The 27,100-nt window shown below is 42.3% G+C and overlaps 1 protein-coding gene across 8 annotated transcripts; it reads right to left on the bottom strand.

The window, feature by feature from the left end:
- Positions 1–27,100, bottom strand: NBR1 (NBR1 autophagy cargo receptor). Of its 8 annotated transcripts, XM_080923675.1 has the most exons (24): positions 26,706–26,828; positions 25,645–25,795; positions 23,791–23,899; positions 23,406–23,522; positions 20,331–20,393; positions 19,455–19,473; positions 17,553–17,575; positions 15,658–15,855; positions 14,857–14,934; positions 14,268–14,482; positions 13,636–13,773; positions 12,719–12,928; positions 11,918–12,077; positions 11,552–11,839; positions 10,173–10,322; positions 9,736–9,811; positions 9,162–9,272; positions 8,766–8,930; positions 8,573–8,635; positions 6,721–7,135; positions 5,558–5,649; positions 4,935–4,992; positions 4,196–4,301; positions 1–1,359 (listed from the first exon to the last, which is right to left on the bottom strand). In XM_080923675.1, exons 4-24 carry the CDS (start codon positions 23,505–23,507, stop codon positions 1,186–1,188), a joined length of 2,904 nt encoding a protein of 967 aa, XP_080779801.1. In that variant the 5' UTR covers positions 23,508–23,522; positions 23,791–23,899; positions 25,645–25,795; positions 26,706–26,828; the 3' UTR covers positions 1–1,185. The 8 variants fall into 8 exon arrangements, 7 of the variants coding, with proteins under 7 accessions (XP_080779801.1, XP_080779803.1, XP_080779805.1 ...); XM_080923677.1 differs by lacking the exons at positions 25,645–25,795; positions 26,706–26,828 and adding an exon at positions 27,076–27,100; XM_080923679.1 differs by lacking the exon at positions 9,162–9,272.

The raw sequence follows: 27,100 nt of genomic DNA, 5'->3' as shown, positions 1-27,100 counted from the left end.
TTTGAATTGTGGTTTATTTAGAAGCATTCAAGAGTTAGACTGTAAATAAACATATTATAAGTAATTAAAATCGCCATTTATTATAAATACCAACTAAGTTAAATAATGCTATTTTAACTATTGTTCCCCTTTGAGCTGGGGTCCAGATACCTTCTCTCAAACTCTTTTACAACGAACAAAATCTTTAGTGTTGTGTTACCTCTTTTCGTGCAGTCTGTACCCAAAGCTCCCTTTTATAAACTAAATGAGACCTAGAGCTCTGAAAGGAAGCTTCTTCCCATGTATTGTAATGGTGAACGAACCTTTCCATGGGTTAGCCCCCAAGCACTACTTCCTGTTTTCAGCTGGACACCTCAGACAGGGATTCCACACATTGGAGAAGCCACCCGAATTTGTGTCCCCTCCTCCACTGTCAGCCTTACTGAGATGAGTATTTGCACATACCTGTTCTTAAGATCTGCTGTGATAGTCAGAAAAAGGACTCTTAACTTCCCCTTTCTGTGTAACAGGTGGGGCTTCCCCCTTATAGGATTAGCAAAATATTCCACACTACCCAGGATTTTTCCTTAAATAAACAGATGCTGTTTAGTAAGTAGGTGCTGTGGGTTAACCAGTATGCCTTCCATCCTTCCAGGTTCCTGCCAGGTCTTCTGAAAGCAAAGTGTTACTTATTTATTAAGTCTTTTAGGGACATTGACTTTCTTAATCTGCTGTCTTTACATTGCTATGAAGCTTGGGATTCGTTATAGAAATTAGGAGGATAATTCTTGAAAACATTCAAGGCTAATCTTTAAAAAACAAACAAACAAAAACCAAACTAACATTTAACAGCCCATTAAAAACATCCATATGAACCAAAGGAAAATACTCAACTTCAATACAAGCAGAAGGAAAAGTGGTCTACAGGAAGTCCAAGTTACATGCTTCCACATACTACAGTGGAGAGAGTTCTGTCCAGATCAGTTGAAAACTGTCTTCCTACCATTCATCCCATTTCTAAAGTGAAAATTTAAGTCCTGGCCTTTGATTTGCTCCAAAAAATACTGTAACAGGTACTGTTTTGACAATTCAGAGACGCTCAACATAGATTCATCAGATTAAAAAGCAAGCAAGGGCTTCCACCCACACCTCAATGACGGCAGAGACCAGTCTGAGCGCAGGCAGTTATTTACTACAAGGCAGGCCTCAATAGCGGTGGCTGTACCAGTCGTTGTGGTTCATTTGAAGCAGCTCTGTCACAACTTGCAGGATATTGTAATTGTGTTTTCTCAGCAGCCTGAGGTTCAGCTGCCTGTCGCAGAATCCCATTTCAAAGAGATGGGCCATCAGGGCTGCAGTCTGATCTTCAGAGACAATGGGCTGTGCAAAGACAAGCAGACATTTCTCTGTGTAATTTGCTTCTTTGCAAATCTGTATTACACTGTCATCCCAGTCCTTCCTCCTTATTCAAAGTGTTAGGTAATTAGATGCAAGGACACAACTTCCTGTCTCCCTAACAAGTCAATGGGCCAAGAGAGCGCTCCAGACTACGTAAGTGCATAACTGAAGGAGAGGAAACAGAGCAGGAGAAAGCTGCAGAGGACTTGCTGAAAGCAGCATGCTCAGGCATGGTGGGGCTCATGCCTGTGATCCCAGCTTGGAGAAGAGCAAAGGTTAGGGATGTGCCTGGGCTACAGAACGAGCCGTTATCCAAAACCCCAAACAAAAGTCACCCATCTTTAGCCAAGTAAAAATTGAAGAGCAAGATGACAAGAAGTCTTGAAGAGTTTAACATAAAATTGTGATGGAGCAAATATGAGCAACAGAGACTTCCTGAAGTTGGCATGGGACATATAACTTCACCAGATATGCAAGTAAGATGAACAGACTTATGAAATTATAGCTTGGGCAGTCTTTTTTGACTTTTCACTCTCAGAAGTGATCTCATTAAAAGGAAGCTAACACCCCTCCCCTTTTTGAGACCAAGTCTCTCTCCATAATCCTGGGCATCCTAGAACTCACTATGTAGATTAAAATGTTCCTGAACTCAGGGATGTAGCCTCATCCTCACATATGCTAGACGTGTGCTTTGCCACTGAGCTTATAACCCCCAGTTCCCCTCTTTCTGCTTATTTTAGAATAGTCTAACACCCATAATTCTGGATGGGTTTAATGTTTATACTTTGCATATATTCTCTCTCTCCTCTTTCTGTGTTTTGAGATAGGGTTTCTCTGTGTAACAGCCCTGGTTGTCTTGGAACTTGCTTTGTAGACCAGGCTAGCCTCATTTTTTCTCCTTACCATTGCTACCTCAGAAATCTTTCATTGCTAGGCTTGCCAACCTCAAGTCTTTCTCCTTTTAAAAATTTTTTAAAAAAGCTTTATATATGTGAGTACATTGTTGCTATCTTCAGACATAGTAGAAGAGGGCATTGGATCCCATTACATATAGTTATGAGGTACCACATGGTTGATGAGAATTGAACTCAGAACCTCTGAAGATGGTCCTCTTAACCATTCAGTACTCTTTACTGCTGAGCCATCTCTCCAGCCTCGAGTCTCTCTTATAAACACCTTCTTCTGCCTTATGTAGACATGTAGACTAGTGTTTACCTTTTCCCCATGTAGCTAGCAAAGCAGACTTGACTTGTCAAATTCCTCACCACTGCCTCACAGCTCTCTGTAGCATTCAGCACTGTCTATTGACTCCCAGCAGTGGCCTTGTTTCCTCTAAGTCAGTTTTAGTGGAATTCTGTTGCCTTGAACATTAAAAGGTTGTTTCTGCCTCCATTTTTTCTGGATAATCTCATCCAACCACACACACGTCCTGCTTCAGCCTCTCCCCTGTAATGGAGGTGCACCCATCCAAGCAGGCTGGGTGGCTCTACTTTTAACTTGTATAAGTTGTAAACAACACTAAGCAAAACTGACAAGATTTGCTCCTATCCAAGTAATAAACTTTTCTCCCCTTAAATTTGGGGTGTATTTGTTATGTATTTTATTGTATGTTTGTATGTGGGGTGCTCAGTTGGTAACAAGCACCCTTATTCACTGAGCTCTCTCACTGGTCCTACTTTCTTCTTGGAATGCATGATACTACTGAGTACCTACGCTAAAGCTTGAGATTTATCCTTGAGTTCTTTTTAATCACTTACACTGATACTCCTATCTCTTTTATGTTAATGGAGATGTAGAGCCACATGCCTTTAGTCCCAGCTCTCAGAAGCAGGTCAACTTCTAAGTTAAGGCTAGCCTGGTCTACACAGTGACAGCCAGAGATATTTAGAGGCTCTGTTCCAAAAGTAAACAAACCCAACACACACACACTTAAAATCGGTACTTGGAGTTGGCCTCTTCTCTTCAGATCAAATTCTTCATCCACTCACTTTCAAGCTACTCTTTTTTTTTTTATTTTATAAAAAAGATTTATTTATATGAGTACACTGTAACTGTCTTTAGACACAACAGAAGAGGGTATTGGATCCCATTACAGATGGTTGTGAGCCATCATGTGGTTACTGGTTATTGAACTCAGGACCTTTGGAAAAGCAGTCAGTGGTCTTAACTGCTGAGCCATTTCACCAGCCCGTACTCTATACTTCAAAGGAGAAGACTAGACCCTGCAACTGAACCTAGGGTGCTAAGCAAGAGCTCTATTGTTAAACTACATTTGTACCCTTTTTATGATTTTTATATTCTCAAATTTCATTTTGAGAAAGGTTTTACTACATAGCCCAGACTGGCTTTGAACTTGCAATCTTTCTGCTTCCTGAGCTGCTGGGAGTACAGGTGAGAGCTACTGTATTCAGCATTAAAATGCCTGGGGTATACTTGCTTTGTGCTTTAGGCTTCAGTTCAGATACTAACTCCCAGGAAGCCTTGGTCTCAGTAGGTGGAGATGTACTAACAGTGTCCTGTCCTGGAAATCTGTATGCTTTGCTAAATTCCTACTGTAGTTTGATAGGAATGTGTGTCTTATGTATCCCATAGTACCTGCACTACGTTGTAGAACAGCAACTCTGTATATGTAATAGGTCGTCAACAAATCTTAGGTTCTTTCACTTTTCTCCCCAGAGTAACTTAATTAAACGACAGGAAATGGCAGGAAACTACACGTAGGCTACGCCATGTTAGTTGCCAATCCAGACAGAAAGTCATTGCCATTTGCACTGGTGACTTAGGAGCTGAAGTTAAGGAAAAGAAACCACACACTGACCTGTGCAGTGACTGGTGGCCCAGAAAACAGGGCCTTGTATGCAGAGGCAGCAACGGACAAAGCCCCCTTCACCAGTCCTCCAGCAATGCTGCTCCCGTTGTGGTGCCTACAGAGGAAAACCAAATTATCTCCCCAAATAAAATCATGACCTTACAAGATAATGTGGGTGCTAATCTCGAAAGAAAAAGAAGGTATCCTTAAGAGGAAAAAAAATCAGATGTAAAAAAGAACTAATTGTTTTCATAGCTATAGATCTTGGTTTGTGCAGGGCTCTGGCTCAGTGGGTAGAAGACCTGAGTGCTGCCGGGAACACTCGCCCTCGTTACCACACCAGCATGTCCGCCATCTGTCTGCACATCTCAGAGAAAACCTGGCAAAGGAAATGTGATTCTTCTGGATTCTAATCTGAGACGACAGGGACCAGAGAGACAGCTGTATCTAAGAAATAACAGCTAGATGCACCTGGGGCTTGACCTGCCTGCAATTTTGAGCATTACAGGTGAGGTGAATTTTAGGGTAATCCCTAAAAAGTGAAATGCTTAAGCATAAGCTTTAGCTCTCTGTCCAGTGGCGCTTACAAGCTTCAGAAGTGAGAACAAGAAGAAATGAGGGTGCTCCTCCCTGTGCTGGGAAGGTGCTCTTTTAAGGTGCTCAGCACGTGCTCTGAGAGGCTCATTTAAGCAGAAGCAATGCTGGGATGTCTTCTGCTTCTCAAGAAGAGACTTCACAAGGTGGTTACCTTGAGTGGTCACAGCTCTTCTGTCGGCTGTTTGCGAGTCCTGTTGAGCCTCTGGGCTCTAAAAGCAAAAGAGCTGTTGGTTAGCTACAGCACCCACAAGCTATTATTGAGGCAGGCGGCAAGTTAATGGGATGTCTGAAGTCTTTTTTCTTCTTTTCCTCTTTTAAGTTTTAGCAAGTTCTGTGGCTGATTTAAATCATCAAGGAAGACAAACTGTCTAGAAATGCTATATAAAAGGACCTGAGTAGAAAAATGATTCTCTAACCCTGTAACCCTGACGTGTTAGTTCTCACAGTTTTAGGTTTGGCATTTTGAGGAAGAGGTTCCTGTGAGTGGGGAACCTCTTTACTCCTTCACAGCTAACAAGGGACAGACCTGCAGGCATCCGAACCAGCTGAGAAAAAGCAAACCAAGCCGAAGCCTAGACTGGCCTGCTTCCAAAGCTTCGATCTATCTCGATAAGGTTTCCAGAGTACAAACCCAGAGCACGAGAGAGGAATACAGAAAGAGGGAAGAGGGAAAGTCTTTGAGTAAGGCCACGGATCTCAAAAACAGAGAGCCTGTTGATACCTGGTTTCCACTAGAAAGAAGCAAAGGGAGGGAGGTGATCAAGCTGGAATTACCTCCTCTGATGTGATCAGGGGCTGGGGGAACTTCTTGGATGTTAACTGGTGAATCCATTCCTGGTGACTCATACTGTCCACAAGGAGCACTCCTTTAGAAAGAAAGAATATTGGAGTTGAAAAGCAATGAGAACAGTAAATAGTACAGCAGTGCCAGATTCTCGGCAGGCCTCGCCTTTCTGATCCTATCACACGTGAATTTGGCAGTGTGGTTAGAAGGACTGCATTCCACTCTCTGATTTCCTCTTTAGCCACAATCCAGCCGGAGAAACTGGATTCCCTCAGGCCACCTCCCCCTTCCTGAGCATTTCCTATTATATTCAGGACTCCCAGATTTTCTATACTAGTGGAGAGACAATGGCCCAGATCCAGCAGAGACTTACAACCTCTCTCTGGATCTGTGGTATATATCCACAAATTATTTAGTTTCCTAGTAGTTCTCTGCTTGTGTTAGCACATGGAAGATGAGAGCTTTTCTGTTGTACCCAGTCCCTCATGCTTGCCAGGAAATGCTCTAACATGGAGCTAATTGACAAACCCTCACCTACGGTTTTGTTACATTCATTCAACTTAAGAATCATGGGGCAGGAGAGACCACTCAGTGGTAAAGAGCATTCATTGACTGCTCTTCCAGAGGTCCTGAGTTCAATTCCAGCAACCACATGGTGGCTCACAACCATCTGTAATGAAGTCTGATGCCCTTTCCTGGTGTGTCTGAAGACAGCTACAGTGTACTTATATATGATAAATAAATAAATCTTAAAAAAAAAAAAAAGAATCAAAACATAAAGGGAAGATCAGAGATGTTTGTATTTAGAGATTTTTCTCTTAGTTAAAAAATCAGTAGACTATGCTCAGGAAGTAAGGTCAACTAAAACAAACATTTGTTTAAATCTCAAATTTACAGATGCTGAGAAATCTGAATATGATTTTTTTATTCACCTAAGTTTATACTGTAGAAAAAGAAAGGTTTGGGGCTGGAGAGATGGTTCAGAGGTTAAGAATACTGCTTTTCCAGAGTTCCCAAGTTCAATTCCCAGCCACCACATGGTAGCTCACAACCATCTATAATGAGATCTGATGCCCTCTTCAGCCTGCAGGCATACACGCAGGCAGAATATTGCAAACACAGTATCTTTAGGGGCTGAGGTGCTGAGCAGTACCTGGACAATGCTGCTGGGAGTCCTGCCACCTCGGGGACTAGAGGCACCGTGTCCAGAGGCTGTGAGGTCATGAGGATGTCTCTGAATCTCTGCTCCTGTGGTTGGTTCTCCCTTTCTGGGAGTCTCTCTCTAGCCTCAGCCGGTTCCTGCCCAGATTCGATCCCAGGTTCACCTTCAGCCCCTCGCTCTAGGCCAGGCTGGGAGAGCGCAGAGCTGTACATGGAGTCCCCCAGGGGGCGGCTGGTATCAAAGCACTCAGGCAGGATGATGATATAATCTTCAGAGGAAGCAGAAGACTGACTTTGAACTTCATCTTGGGCTTCCTCCTCTTCCTCAACGACTTCTTCCTCAGCAATGTGGACAATCTCCTCCCTCTCATCTCCACATGGTCCTTCTTCAGGCAAGGCAAATTTCACTAAGGAATGAAAGTAACCACTGTGAGGAAGTGGCTTCGAAGCAAACATCAGTGCTTTTCTCACTTGGTAAAGCCTGTGGATCACGAGCTAGCACAAAGGGCACAGTGGAAAGAACTAGAGGAACGGGCTGTTTCTGGAGCCATGACTGTGTTTTGTTTCAAGATGATGCCAAAACAAATAGCTGGGAAGTCAACAGAAACAAGTGTGTGGGCTGAAACAACCAGGCTTCCAATGAGCACAGCAACCTCTACTGTCCTTTTTTCCCCTTTGTCATGGAAGTTAAAAGACTGAGATAAAGAACTGGTGAGCTAGCTATCTGGGTCAGAAGAAGTAGTCATGTGGTAAGCACTTCAGGTTGTCTGCCTGCTTTCCTTTACCTTAGAATAGTGATGTAAATCTCAGGGGCGGGTGGAAAGACCTCAAGATCCTATCAGAACAGTAACTGTGAACTGGTTTATCCTTCCACACCTTTCTGCTATTTGTATGTTAAAGAATATTCATGTTGTGTTCACTTTAAGCAAAAATAGGAAAATCATGTTTTAAGTTATATGCAGGTCAAATTTCTTTTTTTTTTTTTTTTGTATGTGTGATGATGCATGCAGATTATACACCTATGTGTGCATGTGGGCCAGATGAGGACAAGTGTCTTCCTCATAGCTGTCACTGAACTTAAAGCTGGCCATTTTGGTTAAGCTGGCTGGCAGTGAGCTCTGGGGATCTACCTATCTCAGTTCCCTGATGCTGGTGTTACAGGCCAATAGGGCTGTGCTTGGCTTTTAGGTGGATACTGAGGATTGAAACTCAGGCCTCTTTGTTTACAGAATAAGGACTTTTACCCACTGAGCCATCTTCTCAAGTCCTCAAATTTGGTAATATTATGATGCACGAGAAACTGAATTTTTTGGATAGTTTTTGAGACATATGGAACTGGTTCTACCAGTTTGATACTAGCAGTCTATTCTGAAGGTCTTGTGTATGCTTGTGCACAAGTGTGCAGGAGGATAAATGAGGCTGCATGAAGACTAGAGAAGAGGTCAACACTGGGTGTAGTTCCTTCATTTTTTGTTTGAAATGTTGTTTCACTAAATAGCTGGCCTCAAACTTAAGAGAGATACGCCTACATCTGCACCTCAAATGCTGGGATTAAAGACATTTGTAAAATGTCTGTTCATCTACCTTATTTTTGAGACAGGGTCTACCACAACACCTGAGGTTTTATGTCAGTGCTAGAAATGGAGCTGAGCTCCCTGGCTGTTGTTCTCTATCAGCAGCCATTCTCTAGGACCCATGAAGGCGTTTTTATGGTAGAATTTTACTCTGGGGAAGAGTTTAACATTCTTGTGTTGCCTCACACTTTTCAGATGGCTGCCCTTGGGAGAAAGGAGACAACTCAGCTACCAAATGGAAGCTTCTGCTGAGGCACCTTGTCAACTTACAGGAAGAATCCTTTCTGCGGAATCCAGGCTGCTGTTCCTCTGTGGAATACAGCTGTAATTCCCCTGGGAGAGTGCAGAAATGAGTTAGGGTGGCTTCTTTGTTCTTGGTGCTCTAGTAAGAATGCCAGCTTAGTCAAAAGCCAACCAAGATCAACCTCCCTCCCTCTCAGAAAGGAAATATAGGGACACTCACTCTGTGGGGATCTCTGCCTGCAAGGAGGGTTGTGGTCTGGAGCAGCATCCAAGGTGAGAGATCGGATTACAGTCTCACACACAAATTGGGTCCCACTGAGGTCTTCCTCCGTTTCTTCAACTGAAGCAGTGGTCTCAGCCTTTCTCTTTGCCGATACAGTGGAATCTGAAAAACACACAAAGCCTGTCTGTACTTAGTGTTTGCAGAGTTGAGAGCTTTCTCCAATCAGTGCATCCTAAGCCTGGGTGAGGGAAGCTCCTGCTGTCACGATGTAGAGAGCGAGGGATGCTATGGGCCACCAATTAGCTGAGGTAAAGGTAATGAGGAATGGATGTGTGAGGACAAGGCATTTATGGAAAGGGAAGGTAAGTGCTTTACAGATATTTAACCCCTTACCAGGAGGTGCTTTAAATCCCGCCCCTTCACTCTCTTCCTGTATCTGCCCCAAGCCTGGCTTCTCTATTAAAGGACTGTCATGTGGCAGAGGAGACATGCAGGGAGTCATATCTGGAGAATGAAGACAGGAAAACCATCAACTGAGAGAAAGCATGACATCATAAACAGTCAACTGTCCAGAAGTAGCAGTCTGTAGGTTTCTTGCTTCCTACAGGGTTAAAATAAACCCAAATATGCTCCACCATCTGTCATGTCATAAAGAACTTCTCTAGATCACCAGGAATGCAACTAGCTCTGGCTGATCAAAGCTGAGTCACAAACAAGTAACTGGCCTAGAAGGTCAAAGCCAAGATACAAAACTATGAATAAAGAAACAAAGGGAGAGAAATGAAGAAGTGGTCCCTTTATAGCAAGGTACACAAACTTGTCATGTGGCACTGACAGACAATAGGGAACGGAGGAGATGGACCATGGATACAACTTCAATGTCACAGCATGGGAGAAATCCTTGCCCTCTAGTGCCATAGACCGAAAGGCTAACACCTATACAAGATGATCGAAGTGACAGTCTTACCCACAGGGGTGTTGTGTGGCACTCTCTCCAATTCTTGGACAATGTTTATATCCAGCAGCTCAAAGGACAGCAGGTCCTAGAAAAAGAGATGGCCAAATAAAGGTGTCTGCACGCAAGTGGGAGCCATGTTCTTTCATGACTGCACCTTCAGGTCTCTAGCACACTGCCTGGATTCAATTCTGTTCAAATTTATGTCCCTCCTCAACCATGTGACTAGAAGAGTTAAATGGGAACTTGGTATTCTCAAACTCTAACTGGCAGGGGAGAGGAACATGGGCAGGCAAGTAAAGTCGGCTAAGATTATAAGACCACTGGAGGGAAGCTGTGGGGAAGCACATGCTTGCTCCATGCACCATTTCATCCTCATTTCTCAGTCACAAGGCGAAAGCTCTTCCCTCAGCACTCACTCTTCCTGCCCTGTCCTAAACGCTGCTTACCTGGGCCGTCAGAAGGTCCACAGACGGAATGTAGAGCTCCCTCTCACTGGCAGCATGTTGTGCCTTTTGTGGGGTGCTGGTTCCTGGCCCTTCTGTCTGCTTTGTCACCTCACCCAATGGAATCTCCTCTTCAGCTAGAAGAAAAGCTTCCTACAGGGACAAAATAATCGAGACATATTTTAGGACCTCGACCAGAGTTCAAGCACCAGGCTGACAAGGTCACCCCTAAAATAAAAACACAGCCGAATCTCTACATTAACATTTTTTATTTTACTTAGGATTTCTAGAAAAGTTGCAGAAACAGTAAAGAGTTCACCTACCATCCTCTACAATGTAATAAAAGTAGTTAGCCCAAACCAGGAAATTAACACTGGCTAGCTTTTAGTTTAAACAGTAGAGTCAGTTCCACTAACAAAAGAGCAACAACACACTGCAGCAAGCAGCAGGCAGATGACAATGTCCTTAGATCTAGCTCAGGGATACTCTAGAAGGTGAGCAAGAAGGAGAAAAGCTACCAGGAGTTTACCAGCAGCCCAGGCTGCCCTTCTTTTCCTGGTGCAGTGAGCACCACCACAGACAAAAGCCCTCTGGAACTGCCTGCACCAGCTCTCTAACACCTTGAGGACTAGGCCAAACACCAGTGGAAAGATGTATTCATTGTAGGAAGGAGTATCCCCAAAATCCCAGATGTTAAAAGCCTGACCCCTAGAGCCTGCGGTGGTAGTGCATGCCTTTAATCCCTTCATTTGGGAGGCAGAGGCAAGTAGATCTAGAGTTTGAGGCCTGGTCAACAGACTGAGTACTAGGACAGCCAGAGCTACACAGAGAAACTTTGTCTCAAAAAACCAGAAGAAAGGAAGGAAGGAAGAAAAGAAAGAAAAGGCTTAGCTTCCCTAGAAGCAATGAGTTACTAGACAATGAATGTTTCTGAGGTGTAGCCTTACATGAGATCCTTAGGTCTGGTTCCTTCCTCATTTTCTTGTCATCTTGGGCCTAAGTGGTGTTTTAGTTTGCTTTTTGTTTTTTGCTATGCTGTATGTTCTGTCAGTACATTCCAATATCCCAACTAGAGGCCTGAAAGTACTGGGCCTGCCTAATCACAGACAGGAACTCTGCAACTGACCCAAACAACCTTCTCTCTTCAGAACTAGACAGTATTCTGTCACAGTGATAGAAATTCAGAAATAGTAAACTGTCAGGAAATCTGCACGGATAGCAAGCTACCAGATCCCTCTCTCAGTCCCTAGCAAGAGCTAGCCTTGAACCTGCAATATTCGTGCTTCAGCCTCCTAAGTGCATGGACTATAGGTATAAACTTGACGTTCCTAATGACTGAGGAAATATTCTGGTAGACTGGGCCAAGGGCTTTAAGTGCTCACCTCTTGCTCACAGGTAAAATCATCAGCTTTGCTTGAGCTAATCGCGCGCCTTTCAATGTTATCAGGGCTCTCAGAGGAAGGAAAAGGATCCACTATGATACTGCACCAGACCCGAGGCCCAAACTGCTGGCCTTTGTGAGAGAGACGCCAATGAGAAGTGTATGTCCCCTCCAAGGTTGGAGCAATGAATTCCACAGACACGACCCCAACATGACCAGCCTTCAAGCAGGGAACCAAAACATCCTTCTCTGTAGAAGCCAGAGTCAAGTTTCCCCACATGAACTTGAGCTGAAAGAACAGGAGGAGGCTTGTCAGTTGCGCCCTCTGCTACTGCACATCCCTGTCTTTATACTTGGAGAAATGTACCTTTGTGTCTGCGTTCCACTTCACATTCCCTGTGTTTTTCATCCTCCAGTGCTTGATAAACTTGGTTCCTGGCTGAAGATGAGTCCCATCAGGCAAATTCTCATCCACAAATGCTGCACTGAGTGTTGGCATAACTGGGGCACAGGGCTGCAAAGGAAGCCTGGAAAGAGATGCAGATGCTTAGTCACTTGCTACAGGTGTGATGGTCTCTGAACATGCCACACTGTGACTCCAGATCAGCGTGTACTAATACACTTGACTTAAATTCTAACACGATTTAGGCTGAGCCTGTGAGAAAGCTCAGCAGGGAAAGGTGCTTGCCATACAAGCATAAGATCAATCCCCAGAATGCATAAGGGTTGAAGAGATCTGACTTCACCAGCATGTATGTCGAAGCACACGTGCTCAGACACACACACACACACACACACACACACACACACACACACACACACACACACAAATTCCAGGCCATAAAACAAAGATATGCTGCCTAAAGGGTAATTATAAGTGTCCATAGATATAACAGGAGACTTGCTTCTTGATCCCAACTCTGACAGACTCCCTCCAGGAAAGAGAAGTCTGAATTATCCCTGTTCTAAGCCTTATTAGTTTCTTGTCTTCTGAATGAGGCATCAAAGCTGAGTGTCAAAAATTAACTCTTGAACCATCTTGGAAGACAATGGGAAGCTTATAACAGGTGGGTGCTAGGAGACACAACAGGTAAACAAAGGGTAGCTAAAATTCCTGTTTCAGAGAGCTGGATGGGAAGCCATACCCCTGCCCTGGCCCTGAACTTACATGAGGGTGTTAGACTGCAGCAAGTTCTCAGGTCGGCCCAAAGGGGACTTGGGACTCGGGAATCCATGAATTGAATTCCACAAATGAATCTTCCTGTGGAATTTAAGCTGCTTTTTAAATTCCTTGACCTCTGCCTTCCGCTGTTTCTTCTCAGCCCGCAACCTTTGCTTTTCTGCTTTCACAAAGTTCTTATCCACCTGTTTTTGGAGCCTGTGGGATAATGAATGAAGGCCTTAAAACACAGAAAGCCCTTGAGGCTTTCTGGACTGAGTGTAATCTATCAACATTAGCATCTAGTTTCTTAATTTCTTTCATACTCATCATTTCCATTTGATGAGTCTCAGACAACTGTTTCATTATTGTACATCAATTGAGAAGGAGCAAAAATATGGAGACTATTAATAATTTTGTGAAACTATATACCTACCATTGTACTTCTTTTGTTATGAGACTGTCTCACTATGTAGCTTAGCCTAGACTAAAACTCAGAATGTTTTTTTTTTCTCCCAAGATTTCTCTTTGTGTCTCCCTGGCTGTCCTAGAACTCTCTCTGTAGAACAAGTTGGCCTTGAAGTTACAGAGAGATCTGCCTGCCTCTGTCTTGTGAATGCTGTGAATAAAGGCATCTGGCCAGATATTTTAAAAAGATTTATTTTTAATTCATGTGTATGAGTGTTTGCTTGATGTGCATCACGTGTGTGCCCACAAAGGCCAGAAACATGTGTCAGATCCCCTGGAACTGGAGTTACAGACTACTCTGAGTTCTGATGTTGGGAAGTAAACCAAGGTCCTTAGCAAAAGCAGCCAGTGCTCTTACCATAAGATATTTCTACAGCCTACTTAAGTATTTTCAGCATCAGTACTTTGTGTCAGCAGAGTCAAGAAGCCAGAGGAGCAGCCACAAGCATATGCTTTACCTGACTTGTTCCAGAGCAGCAGGCACACGAGGAGTGGGAATCATAACAGGTCTCCGCAACTTTAGCAAAACATGGTTAGTGTCATGGGCATATGGTCCAGCTTCACAATCTTCACAAATGTTGTAGGATGGACACAGGCTGTGTGAAAAGACCAACGTAGTAAAAACTTCACAGCAGGAAGTCCCTGAAGTACAGTGGAACAAGCCAGATTATGCTTTCTATTTGCTCTATTACCAGCTGGATGGTGACTTTCAATGGCCACTTGGCTCTGCCAGCTAAGTTTTCCATCAGTAAAATGAGAAGAGTAACTCCCACTCATGCCTATTTCCATGAAATAATTTATGGAAAGGAGTACGATACAAGAACATTTTCAACAAGGCGGTGTGTGTGTGTGTGTGTGTGTGTGTGTGTGTGTGCATGTCTATTCTTAGTGAACCTAATTTTGACTGAGGGAACTTAATCTGAATGTGTATCTGAATGGCACTCTCAATAGTTCCTCCTAAACCCACAAAGCATGTAAATGAGGAATAGCTTGTGTTTCTAAATCAAAGCCACTTTACCTACTGCTGGAGAAAGAAGATGTACTTCCCAGAATGCTAGTCAGCCACTGCTTTTGCCCAGGAACTGCTTACCTACACTGGTAGCGCACACCGATGATCCTCTTTTGGCAGTGGCTACAAGCAATGTGCCAGCTGAACTGGTTCTCTGGCAAAAACAGGGTTTCCTCTGAGATGGGCATTGAGACTTCTGAGGGTGAGGAGCCCAAGGGTGGCTTATGGAGGACAAGCTTCTCCTGCAACCTCTGTTCAAGCTTCTCCACTGTTTCCTTAACCACTTGTTCTCTGAACTACAATGTAGAACAGAAGGTAGGGAAACTCAGTTCCAGCACCAGGAAAAGCGAGAAGAAATAGATCTAGTTCCCTGGCTCTGGTGTCATTTAAGAACATGGCTAATGGCTACTGGAGAAATGCATAGAAATGTAATATATCTCTTCCTGTCATGGAAGCTGACTCTTCCTTGGGACAATTCTGTTAACTTGTCCTTCTCAGGCACAGAGATCGGTCTGACTGTCTCCCTCATATACTTAGAATTGGATCATCTCTTTTCTACACTGCTTCCTTCACTGAAAGTCATCTTTCACCACAGGCTGCAGACATCTGGGCTCAGCTTTCTACCTGTGCCAACAGTGCTGCTAAAACTCAGGTCAGAGAGGACACTCACCATCTCCAGGTAGCTTGTAAACCAATCTGGGGGCTTGTCTTGAGGTTGGTCTGTGTTGCAAGGAACAGGTGAACATGTCTGGGAGAAAATACAAGGGAAGTTAACTTTTTCTAAAATTTTCTAAAATGTATTATTTCTTTAATCAAATGTCAAAAGCATGTGACATGTAAGTTTTTTTTTTTTTTTTTTTTTTTTTTTTTTTTTTTTTTGTGAAAGAACACAAAAGAAACTCAAAATGTGTATTCTAGTTTCTTCCCTTTCTCTAGAAGTAACTCACGGTTGCTAGTTTAAAAAAAAACTCAGATCCAGATGGTCAGTCACCTTAGCACCTAAATCTTTGTGTACATGAGTATGCAGTATGCGCAGGTGGAGGCTGGAAGACCTTGGGTATTATTCCTTAGGCACTTTAAAAAAAAAATCTTTTTGAAGTAGACTAACTCACTGGCCTAGAAACAGCCAACTAGGCTAGGCTGGCTGTCCTGTAAGTTCCAAGGCTCCTCCTGTCTCTGCTTCTTCAGTCCTGAGATTACACATGTCTCACACACACCAGGGCTACAACACACTGTGCCTGTGAATTGGGGATTTGAACTCACGCCTGCACACCACCTTTTTACCCAGTAAGTCCTCTTTCTAGCTCTTGTTTTATTTTTTTAATATGGGTTCTGGGGCTCAAACTCAGGGTCTTGTGCTTCCAAGGCAATTTCCCCAGCCTCCTTGCCCACATCTCTGATGACTACTCAAATGTTAGAGAAGATGAGATGTAAGGTTAGAGCTGGACAGAGAGGCCCATTCTCTTCATACCTCTGCTGCAGGCTCCTCTGTGCTCTTCATATCTGATCCCAAGACTCTCACCAGTGAAGAATAATGTGCAAGTGGCTTCTTCCCTGTCCTGGGAGTCACTTGTTTTTCTCCTACAATTTGGGGGCGTGCTTCATCTACAACATGACGCCTTTCATGGACTTGCATCTGTAGTTGATTTCCTTGCTTAATGTTAGCCATCTAAAAAAGTGTGTTACAAAAGCACGTTACAAAATAAAAATATATTGTGGTTCTTCTTTTCTGAATGAAACATCAAAGAGCTGAAATACAGAAGTGTAGTAACTATGCTATGATTTTTGTTTGCATGTCTAAGTGAACAGGCTGAGCACCTCTAATTAAACTTGACCTCTGAGGTGCTGACATGATGCTACAAGTGGAAAATTAACACCTGGCACTTTATTTAGTAATCAAAAATACTGTATCCTAAGACCACTATAGAAAATTACCTTTAGGTTATATAAAGTATATATGAAACAAATTTCAAATTTAGCCTTGGGACCCATTTCTAAGATATCTCATTATGAATGTACAGCTATCCCCAAATCAAATTTAAAATTCTGAAGCATACCTGGTTCCAAGCATTTTAGATAAAGACAGTCAACCTCTACATTAATATCTAGCCTGTGTTTGTTAAGAATATTAATTGGCTTTAAGTTAAAATTTAAATAAATTATTAGGTGAGATTTTGCCATCTACAGGGTTTTTCTTTAATTATTTTGTTTGTCTGTTTGACATGAGTTCTGCCTGGGTTGCCCTGGCTGGCATCTTCCTGCTTCACCCTCTGAGGTACTCCAAGTACAGGTGTGCATTGTCTCTTAACTGCTTGTTCTGTAAGGTATTAACTCTAATCTCAACTTTCTAAAAAATAAAATTAATTCCAGACTGATACTAATAATGGACACTTAAAGCTATTTCCTATAGCTAAGCATTTACTTTTCCCTAACCAAGTATTCTAGAAAGCAAGCTTAAGTAGTTGTATCTTTATGAAGAACATCTTCCTTATAAAGTATTATGGAAATTCCAAGAAGCTGTTTGCTTTTCATGAAGGTATATAAATGTTTAAGAAAAATTAGGGTCTCAATAGCTAAGACTGTCCCCCTCTGTCCCATAACTGTTCCTCCTTTACCTATTTTTAAATAATAGTCTTAAGATTCCTATTAGGATGGGATATTGAGCACTTGTCTAGCACGCATGAGGGTCTGAGTTAGAGCAGCATTGCAAAAAAAAAAAAAAAAAAAAAAGAAAAGAAAAGAAAAGAAAGCACCTGAAAGTTCCCATACACAATATATTTTATTTGAAACTGGGTTTTGGTCTGTTGCCCAGGTTAGCCCTAAACTAGGCTTAAACAATCCTCCTGCCACCTCTTTTTTATTTTTGAAACACAATCTTGCTACACAGCCTAATTTGTCTTTGAACTCCATGGTCTGGGCACCTTGGCCTCCAGAGTGCTGGGATTACAGAAGTGCACCACCATGCCCAGGGCTGCTGCTGCTTCTCTCTCAGCCTTTTCTTGTTTATTACGTGAGTGCTCTATCTGCATGTACACCAGGAGGCCAGAAGAGGGCATGAGCCACCATGTGGTTATGTGGTTGCTGGGAACTGAACCCAGAACCTGGAAGAACAGCCAGTGCTCTTAATCTGAGGCATCTCTGCAGCCCCCTGGGCTTCTTTTTAAGATGGTGGCACTAAGACCCACAATGAGAGGACACAACATCTTAAACAGCAGTAGGAATTGCCTGCTGCCAAGTCTCTGCCCTGCTTACCAGACTCCCTAGCTAATGGGTGTCATTCTACTTACTCTTCGTACTTCCCAGGGGAGTTTAGGTTTCAATAAATATTTTTCAAATTACTTGAAAATAATATGCAATAAACATTACCTTAAGTGCTTCTTCATATTCTCCTAAAGGGACAAACAAAACAAAAACAGTGATTTTTTTTTTTTTTTGGGCCAGTTTTACAAATTATACTGAATATCAACTACCCTACAGTTTTTGCTTTTTGGGGGGTGGGATAGTCTACCTATGTAGCTCAGGATGATGTCAAACTTACAATCCTTTGTGTGTTGGGATTACGGAAGGGTCATACCACACTTGGCTAATCCTATAGTTCCAGTGTAAAACATAAAGACTATAGGTAATAATGATGGAAAATCTTGCTGTAGATCACACCCACTTTCACCCTGAAGTGGCAGAGGCAGGGTGTGTATGGTGGCAACTGTGAGATGATACATATTTTAATTTCTTTAACTGAAGTAGCCTTTTTAAAAGTTACCTGTATATATTTCACATCAATGTTCTACACCTTAAAAAATATATATATATAATTTATTTTTAAAATCCTACTCAAATTCTTAGAATCTTCATATATATAGACTCCCTTTTTATTATTATATGGTGCTCTTCCTTCTGGTTATAACAAGATTTCACTCCTGGCCTCTTCCCCTATAGCTATGACAACCAGAACACAGCAATACAGCGGTAGCCAGGATACTGGCAATGGAGCTATTGTTACTCCATTCAGGAGTCAGGAGACCCTTGCCTGAGTGCCACTCCTTTTCCTAGCTGCAAAAGGTCTTGAGAGATGACAGCCTATTTACAGATGTGAAGGATGGGTAAAAGCAGGTCTCCATGATTCAGTAAGACTGTAAACCATGATGGGGTGGGACCTTGCAGTGATCTAGCTATTTAGGGGCCTCCCACACTTTTGTACATAACTCTGCTCTGGAATAAAGCCCAACTAACTCACTGGTTCCACCAAGTGGACGTTGGTGAGATTATACTTTGATCTGTTTTTGGTGCCCACCTGGTGTGGCATTTCCTCTGGAAAAGTTACTGCAACACGATCCAGTGCCAAGAGTAGCTACAACAAAGCATCTTCCTCTTGAGTCCCCCTGTGCTGCTCTAGCCTTCTAAGTACAAAACATAAACCCAAATCCTCTAACCACGCTTTGTGAAGAGTCAGTGACATTCCTGAGCTGAGTTAAGGTTATCATTTTACCTGGTTCACATATGGTTGCAGGGACAACGATATGACTACAACCAATTATCTGGTAAGCCCAGACATGACTTCCCTATGCATTGATATTCATGTATATGCCAGGTCAAAAACAAATGCAACACTAGCAGAATGAGCTGTATGTGACAAACTAGACGTGTATCATTTTCAGAAGACCAGCATCTTAAATAACATGTTGGATAAGACCTGTCGTTATGATCCATACAAATGTAGTATCTTCTATTAAAAACACTAGTATACAATAAAAGTCCCCTATGAGGCTGGGGATGTAGCTGAGCTGGTGGAGTGCTTGCCTAGAAAGCACCAGGCACTAAGTCTGATTCCCAGTACTGCATACAGTGGGGGTGGAGGCATAAGCCTGTAATCCAGTACTCAGGAGGTGTAGGCATAAGAATCGTATGTTGTTCAAGGTCATTTTATGCTACACACTGAGAAGTAAGCTGGAGATACCCTGAGACCCTGCCTCAGTAAGAAAAGACTCTCCTACAAAACTAATGCCACAGGTGACTGTGTACAACATCAGTTTACAGTAGATCAAATCCTATTCTAAAATGTATGCTAGAACAAAGCATGATTTAAATGGAAACACCTCAATGGACAGATTAATTTGTTTTGAATCAAGGTTTCATTCGATATGTAGTCCAGATTGCCTTTAAACCAAGGATCCTCTTGCCTCAGCCTCCTCAGTATTGGACTTAAAGATAGATACTCCCATATCAGGCAAATTTTAAGTAAAGTTAACAAGATTTTTCTCAAGAACTTACCTTGACTATTGATGGATATCTATGGAAAGAAAAAAAAAAGCAACAGTGAATTCTAAGTTTCATCACCTGAGCATTTTGTTAACGAGGACCAGTCTCATGGTAAACTCTCAGGTTAGGTGGTCAGCATTCCTACTACTGCTTAAATAATGTGCTCTGTTTTATCTTAGTGGCATTAACACGTAGCATAATGTAGGGCTAGGAACATGGGATCTGGGGCCCCTACTTAATTACTTTTGTGCAAGATTCCTAACCTCTCAGAACTTCTGTTTCCTCATGATAAAAGAGCGATGATGCGGTGCCTGCCATACAGCACTGCGAGTCTAACACACTGTGACCACCTCATAAAGTGTCCCTATTTAGCTTCATCATCACCATAAACCAAACGGCAGCCTAACTATAATTTTAGGTTCTTTCTCTGATACTCTTCATGTTGCTTTCCCATTTCTCAACTCTAGCTCAGATGCCAATAGTTTTTTCTATTGTTGCTGTTTTGAGACAGGGTTCCTCTGTGTAGCCCTGGCTGTCCTAGAACTCACTGTGTAGACTAGGCTGGCCTCAGAGATCCGCCTGCCTCTGTCTCCCTGCTCATAGTTTACATGAAGTATGCAACTATCAAATAAATTTAAACTATTAGGCAAATGCAATAAAACTATTATCAACTTTTTCCTTTCTTTTGCTTATTCTCCACCCCCCCCACCCCCACTGCTCTCTGAGACAGTCTTTTGCTCTAAAATCCAGGTTGGTTTAAACTTCCCAAGTACTGCAAAGACAGGTGTGAGTCATTAAAATGGGCTTTATTCTGAACTTTTAAGCTCCGTATCACTGGAAAAGATCCCTACTCTAAATATCTAATAATGGGATTCACAGATACTTTACCTCCTCATTTTCCTCATCCAGGTATTTTATTTGGATAGTATTCAGATCAAATGAAACTTTTACCTGCAAATGAAACAACTGGTTAAGTGTATCATATATACTATATAACTTAAACATCTTAACTTTCTTTTATTGAATATGAACTTTCCAAGCATTACATGTATTAGTGGTAAAAGTGGAGCTGGAGAGTACTCTGCCTAAGCCACCAGTAGTGTGGTGGAACCTGTAGACCCTTCCAAGACCACAGCTCTTACAGCCTGCAGAGAGCAGCCTAGGACTCTCCAACTTACATATTGAGGCAAAACCTCCTGAACCCAGAGCTCACCAATATGGCTAGTCTAGTTAGCTAATTTGCTTCTAGGATGCCCTATATGGGCTTCCTAAGCAATTCATTACAGACAGGCCGTAATATGTACCTTATGTCAGTATGGGTGCTGGGAATCCAAATGCTGGTGTTTACACCTGTATGACCAAAGGCTTAACCCAAGGAGCCTTCTCCCTGGCCCCTTAGGTTCATTCTTTTTGTGATGCTGGGGATTCAATGCAGAGCTTTGTGAATGCTAATTGAGCCCTTCACCAAGGTATATAATACCTTAATGTAGTTTTAAAAGACAACTACAAACTAAGAGAAAACATCTGCAGGTTATGTATAAAGGGGTAATACTTCTAACACATGCACAAAATCATGGAAACTGACAGCAGGATGAATAATCCAGTAGCCCAGTGCATTCACGTACATCTATAGGCTTTTACTCCCAGCATGCAGGAGGCAGAGGCAGGCGGATATCTGTGTTTGAGGCCAGCCTGGTCTACATAGTAAGTTCCAGAACAGCTAGAAAGACTTACAAACAACAGCAACAACAAAAATTTAACAGATTAATACAAGTAAAAATGTGCACAAAATTTACAGAAAATAGGAATGCCTAATAAATATATAAAAACATATTCAATATGACTGCTAGCCAAACAATGTAAACAAAGATACATTTAACACATTTTTAGGATGCTAAACTTTTTTTTTTTTTTTTTTTTTTTGGAAACATGGCTATTTCTCTGTTTAACAGCTCTGGCTGTCCTGGAATTCACTTTGTAGATCAGGCTGGGCTAGAACCCACAGGTACCCGCCTACCTCTGCCTCCCAAGTTCTGGGACTAGAGGTGTGCATCATCATGTGTGGTATGAACATTGTTTTTGAAGTTGTAATATTCAGTGTTGTCAAAGATTCAGGGCAAGGAACAAAGCTCAGTGGCAGAATGTTTGTTTAGTATGTAGAAGGCCCAATATTTGACCTCCAGCACTACAAAATAAAAAGACAAAAACCCTTCAAGGCATTAAGTCATTTTTCTGTGCATTGTTATAATTATGCCGTGAAAGAATTGGCAACTATTAAAATGTTTTTGATTTTATGTATTTGGGTGTTTTGCCTTCATGTGTGCCTGTGCACCTCGTGAATGCCTGCTGCCTGCAGAGGAAAGAGGATGGCTGATGCTCTGAATTGCAGTTACAGACATCTGCGAGCTGCTATCTGGGTGCTAGGAATCCAACTGGTCCACAGGAAGAGCCACCAGTGTTCTTAACCACGGCCATCTCTCCAGCCCTTATCTAACAAAATTTAAAATCAGGCTAATGAAATGGCTTAAGTAGTACAGTGATTGTTGTACACAAGCCTGGTAACCTGAGTTTGATCCTCAGAACTCACATAAAGGTTGAAGGAACCAACACACACACACACACACACACACACACACACACACACAGATACACCCCACACCAATTTTTTTAAAATTCAAAACCCACATCCCTTTGGATAGAATCTATTCTATAGTTATCCATACTGAGATACAGGTCCTGTCTATTTTATAACGGGAAAAGAAAACCTTGATGGGGAAACCAGTAAGTAATACTAAAAACACTGTGGACTCACAGCTTTAAAAGACTGAGCTTTGCTGTCCACTGATGAGGAACAATAAATATACTGTTGGGCAAGAAAAGCAAGATGCAGAACACTGTTTCTGCATGACCCTAGCAGATAACTACACGAACATAGAAATATGGGAAAGCTCCTCAGGCTGTTTTCTCTGGTTATTTAAAGGAGGTATGAACAGCACATGCAGGGTAAGAGTTTGTGGACAGACATTATCTCCTTACATGTTAAAACTGTTTCCTGTCTTATAACGAGCATCTGAAATACTTTTATAATTAAAAAATTTCCAATAAAAGAAAAGGGCAAGCTGTCAACTCACCCAAATGCTAGAGAAAAATGTCTGGTGCTCAGATAATTTAACAAGACCCTACTGCTTCCTCGATAGCCATCTACCTAGGACAGTATGGAGAGAAATTGCTGGAAGGCAGGAAACTGTAACACACTGGAAGGCCCCTCTCTAAAATTTCCTTCCTTTTTAAGCTAGCCACATGGATAACCAGGTAAAGACATATTTGTAACCAAAGTAGTCACATTAAACACAGATTCCCAAGCAGTAAAACACTGAGCACGGCAAAGCCAAGAAACCAGAAGAGTACAAAGGGCAAACCAAGATGAAAGAAACTATTACCAAAGCAAGGAACATTTGAGCTGCTGCATGAGCACCCATGGGAGTTTTTGCTTTGCTTTTTGCCAGCTCTGAGACTACCAACCTTTGACCCAGCAATAAAGCAACTGACATGTCTTGCAAAACACAAGTCACATCCTGGTCAGGTAACAAACAGAGGCAGTGAGTCTGCTCTCCAGCTAGACAACACCCCCTAAGGCCTGGCTGTGGGGGAGGACAGCCTCGGAATGTTTCTAAACCCTAATTCACTTTAAAGATAATTTTACCTTATACAGTAGAGAGACCCAACTCCCAAAATGGTCCCAGATGTTTGCGCTCTTTCAAAATAATCAATGTATGTAATTTTAAAGATGTTTAAAGTAAAATACTTTTTACTTTTGTCCTGGTACATATCCTCTACAAATACCTGTAAAAACAATTTTCCAAAAGGTCCAGAAATGGATGAAATAAACTGCCCCAAATAGCTACATTTTGAAAAAAATATCTGTGTTTAAATCACTGAGAAACAAAACAAAGTGGTACTTACCATAGCTTCAATATCAGCCCAGGTTGTATTTTCTGGATCCGAAACCAGAAAGCTTTGAGTTTCATTTTTAAAAGTCACATTTAGAGTAACCTGTGGTTCCATGCTGTCGGCCTGGAGCTGAGAGGACGGGTAGATGAAAGGAAGAAGAAGGGATTAAAACCCACACAGACATCAGGTCTAATACCTAAGTTAGACTTGAGAGACCACAGTGAATAAGAGCACAATGTCCCCATGGTGATGTCACTACCTCGTAGTATGTTTTATAACAAATCTCACTGTTACACACAATTTTTCTTTTTCAGAAATAATGCTCAAACTATTGCCATAAAGATTTGCACTATGTTGAACTTGCATGCTAGAGAGAAGAGCCGAGTTGGGCACACACCTGTAGTCCAGTTACTCAGGAAGTTGAAGCAGAATGGTAGCAGGAGTCCAAGAGTCCTAGATCAGCCTAGAAAACAATGAGATCCTGTCTTCAGAATGAAAGAGGTGGCCTGTGAGAAGGAGAGATAAATGTGTTGGAAGAATTTCAATTCTGTCCAGATCTACAAACACCCCCTTAGCATGCTATAGGTCTCTAAGATTCTCACTGCTTAAGTCAGTGCTTGGTTACCTAAGCATCTGTAACAATAAGGCAGCAAGGTGGATTGACACAGGCAAGATTTCTGCTTGGGGGGGGGGGCACAGATAGAAGGAATTTCCAGTTTTAGGCAATAAGTTCAAGAACAGCCTGGGCTACAGAATAAAGACTTGTCTCCAGAAAATAAGCAAGCAAACAAACAAACACCAAAATAAAACAACAACAACAACAAACTTCCACTCCCCCCAATCAGTTATGGGAAAATTTAAAGCTGTACAAAAGCAAAGAAAGTAACATAATGAGTCCTTTTGGACCTAACAGCTAGCTTCCACAATATCCAACTGGGAGCTAATCCAGCATTCCTTCCTTCCTTTTGTGCATGCATGTGTGTGCATGCTAGGGAATCACTCTGCCCCTGAGCTACATACAACCTTGCCCCATGACTGTCTCTCCTGACAAAATATTTATCCTTTCATTTGTAAATATTTATAAGTTGAGAAAAATGTAAAACCCACTATTATTAAGAATCTGACAATTCCTTAATCAACTACCTACTATTAAAGTCTGATTTTATTAAAGGACTTTGCTTACTGACCAGCTGTGACTTTAGGGGGAAATATAGTTTAAGTTCTTTAAAGCTACAAGTAAACTCACTGGCCAAAAAACAAAAAAGGCACCTCTTGAAATATTCATCACATTTCCAATCTGCATCTAATGACTTATCTATTTATACATATGAATACACTAGCTATCTTCAGACACACCAGAAGAGGGCATTACAGATGGGGTTGCTGGGAATTGAACTCAGGACCTTTGGAAGAAAGCAGTCAGTGCTCTTAACCACTGAGCCATCTCTCCAGCCCTTCAGTCTGCATCTAGAAAGGGCCAGATTCTGCTCCACACACGAGGCAAACAAGATGAAGCCCTAGACTTTTCCAGTCACAGGAAGGGAAGCCATGGGATGGAAAGATAACAGTTTCACCACAAGACTAGTTGTGGAACTGTGAGCCAGACTGTTAATCTCTGAGCTTCAAATGTTTTAATCTGTAAAAGCAATACTATTTTGTTGACCTTAACAGTGTTATCAAAGGAACCTAATAAAACTATGGTCTAGGAGACTGGGGGTAAGGTGGAACCAGTCAATCCAAGTATGTACAAAAAAGCAGTGGGGCTAATTTCTAAAACCGCAATGTGTAAATTCTTTGAAATAGTGTCCAAAGATGAAAACTATTATCAACAGAAATAATTCTTTAATTCCTTAAGATAGCTTCTATTTTATTATTTACTAATGTTTAAAGGAGATACAATCTCCCTCTGCAGCCCATGCTGGCCTAGAAATGGTTATAGATTTGCCTGCTTCTGCCTTTAGAGCATTGTCCTAGGATGCTGCTGTCATTTTAAGAACCTTGTAGGGCTGGAGAGATGGCTCAGCAGTTAATTCCAATTCCAGGGGATCTAACACTCTCCTATAGACATACAAACAGGCAAAAACCACCAATGCTTTAAAAATAAATAATTAAAACAGAAGAACCTTGTATTCTTAACTCTGAGAAAATTATTTGTTTTTCCCCATTACTTGTTTTTTTCTAGAGTTAACTTTGATGCCAAACTAATGCTAATCTGTAGTACCAATCCTGTTGATATTGAGCATTCATTTACCGTTAATGCAATTCTTCCTTAGGAGCTTTAAAATTTAGGCAGAATCTGAACTCCTCAGCACGTTGGAGCACTGAAGCACAGTCACACTTTCCAACTTCAAGAAATACTCTTCCACTCTTTACTGTCTGGAAGGAAACTAATCTTCCCCGTTCTGAAATTACACAAGTGGGAATTAGTTTCCATAGTTTGGAGTTCAACCAGCTGCTCTGCCAATGGAAGAAAACAGGAAATAGGAGGATCTAGTTTAGCTGGCCAATTTACAGGTCTTCATAAAGGGCTTAAGTGTGAAAATTCTTTCAGCCAGAGCATTAATCTTGAGCTTGTAAAAATATCAAAAGTACAGTTAACCACATCTCTACCTGAAGGTTTATCCCCAGCAGTCAGGTAGCTGGGCCTAAGCCTGCACTTTCCTAAGTGGCACTGTAAACTCATGTCTTATTGACTCATGTTCATGTGGCCAAAGTCAGCTTTTCCTTATGTGATTTTTTTTTTTCAACCCCGACAAATAGCTTTAATAAAGCTAACATGGGAATCTGAACTTCATTTTCTCTACCAGAAGTCAGCACAAGCAACCTAAACATTAAAATGTGTGATCTGAAAGGTGAGTGTTTGACATAACGGAAAAATGATGCCTTTCTAACTCGGAAGGCCTTAGTCAAGATATCTTCAATAGAGCCTCAGAAATAGGAAAGGGTTAGAATGGGGAAGATGCGTGTCCTTTCTTGTCGCAGACTGAATCCTAGTCTTCCAATAATCGTTTCCCGGAACTCCATGTCCCCAGGACATTGAGTGTCACCCCCATCGAAGCCCTCTTTTTGTTCTGGGGGAAATCTAGACCTTCTCTTAGCAGAAACCGGCCTTTCTAAGCCATGAACTCTCTCCCTCAGGCAGTACCCACCCCCACTATCAATGACAACCAAGCGACTCCCTCCTCCGGCCCCTGAAAAGACTGGCTGCCCCTGAATGCGGAAAAAGTCACTCCTCTTTGCAAGACTGAACTTCCCCGAGCACCCTAAGAACGGCGTGTCCCTACTTCTAGGTAATAGTAGTGGCTTCCTTACCAGCTTTCCGCCCACGGGGGGCGCTTGCCAGTGGCCAGTACAAGGATCGTTCGCGGCCAGCTCGGCTGCTATCCCTGCAGGGTGAATCTAACATGGCGGACAGAGACCGGGCCTAGTCCCATGTTTCCCGGAGTTTTCCACAAGATGATTGGCTCTTTCTATTTGCCCCTCAAAATCACCACTCTACCGATTGGTCAATGCTGCGTTGGCAAGGGCGGGACAGAAGCTCTCTGAACCGCACAACAATAACAAACACCCAGGCCGAGGGGCGGAACTAGTGCGCAGATGTCAGCTGGTTGGATTTCCCTTTCCCAAGCCGATTGGCCACCCTCTGCTTTTTCCAGGTCGTTGACATTGGAGGACTAGTTACCCGAGAATCGCGGGGCTGGACGGGA

This window comes from Micromys minutus, assembly GCF_963924665.1.
Source record: "Micromys minutus genome assembly, chromosome: 10".
Lineage (NCBI taxonomy): Eukaryota > Metazoa > Chordata > Mammalia > Rodentia > Muridae > Micromys > Micromys minutus.
Note: the sequence above shows the minus strand (reverse complement) of the source record. Positions and strands in the feature narration are given on the sequence as shown.

Coding starts and splice junctions, on each gene's coding strand:
- NBR1 (XM_080923677.1), bottom strand. CDS start 23,507: ATGGAACCACAGGTTACTCTAAATGTGACTTTTAAAAATGAAACTCAA. Junction 8,636..8,765: donor CAGGCAGAGATCCCCACAGA/GTGAGTGTCCCT, acceptor GCACTCTCCCAG/GGGAATTACAGCTGTATTCC. Junction 4,993..5,557: donor CCCTGATCACATCAGAGGAG/GTAATTCCAGCT, acceptor TTTTGCTTTTAG/AGCCCAGAGGCTCAACAGGA.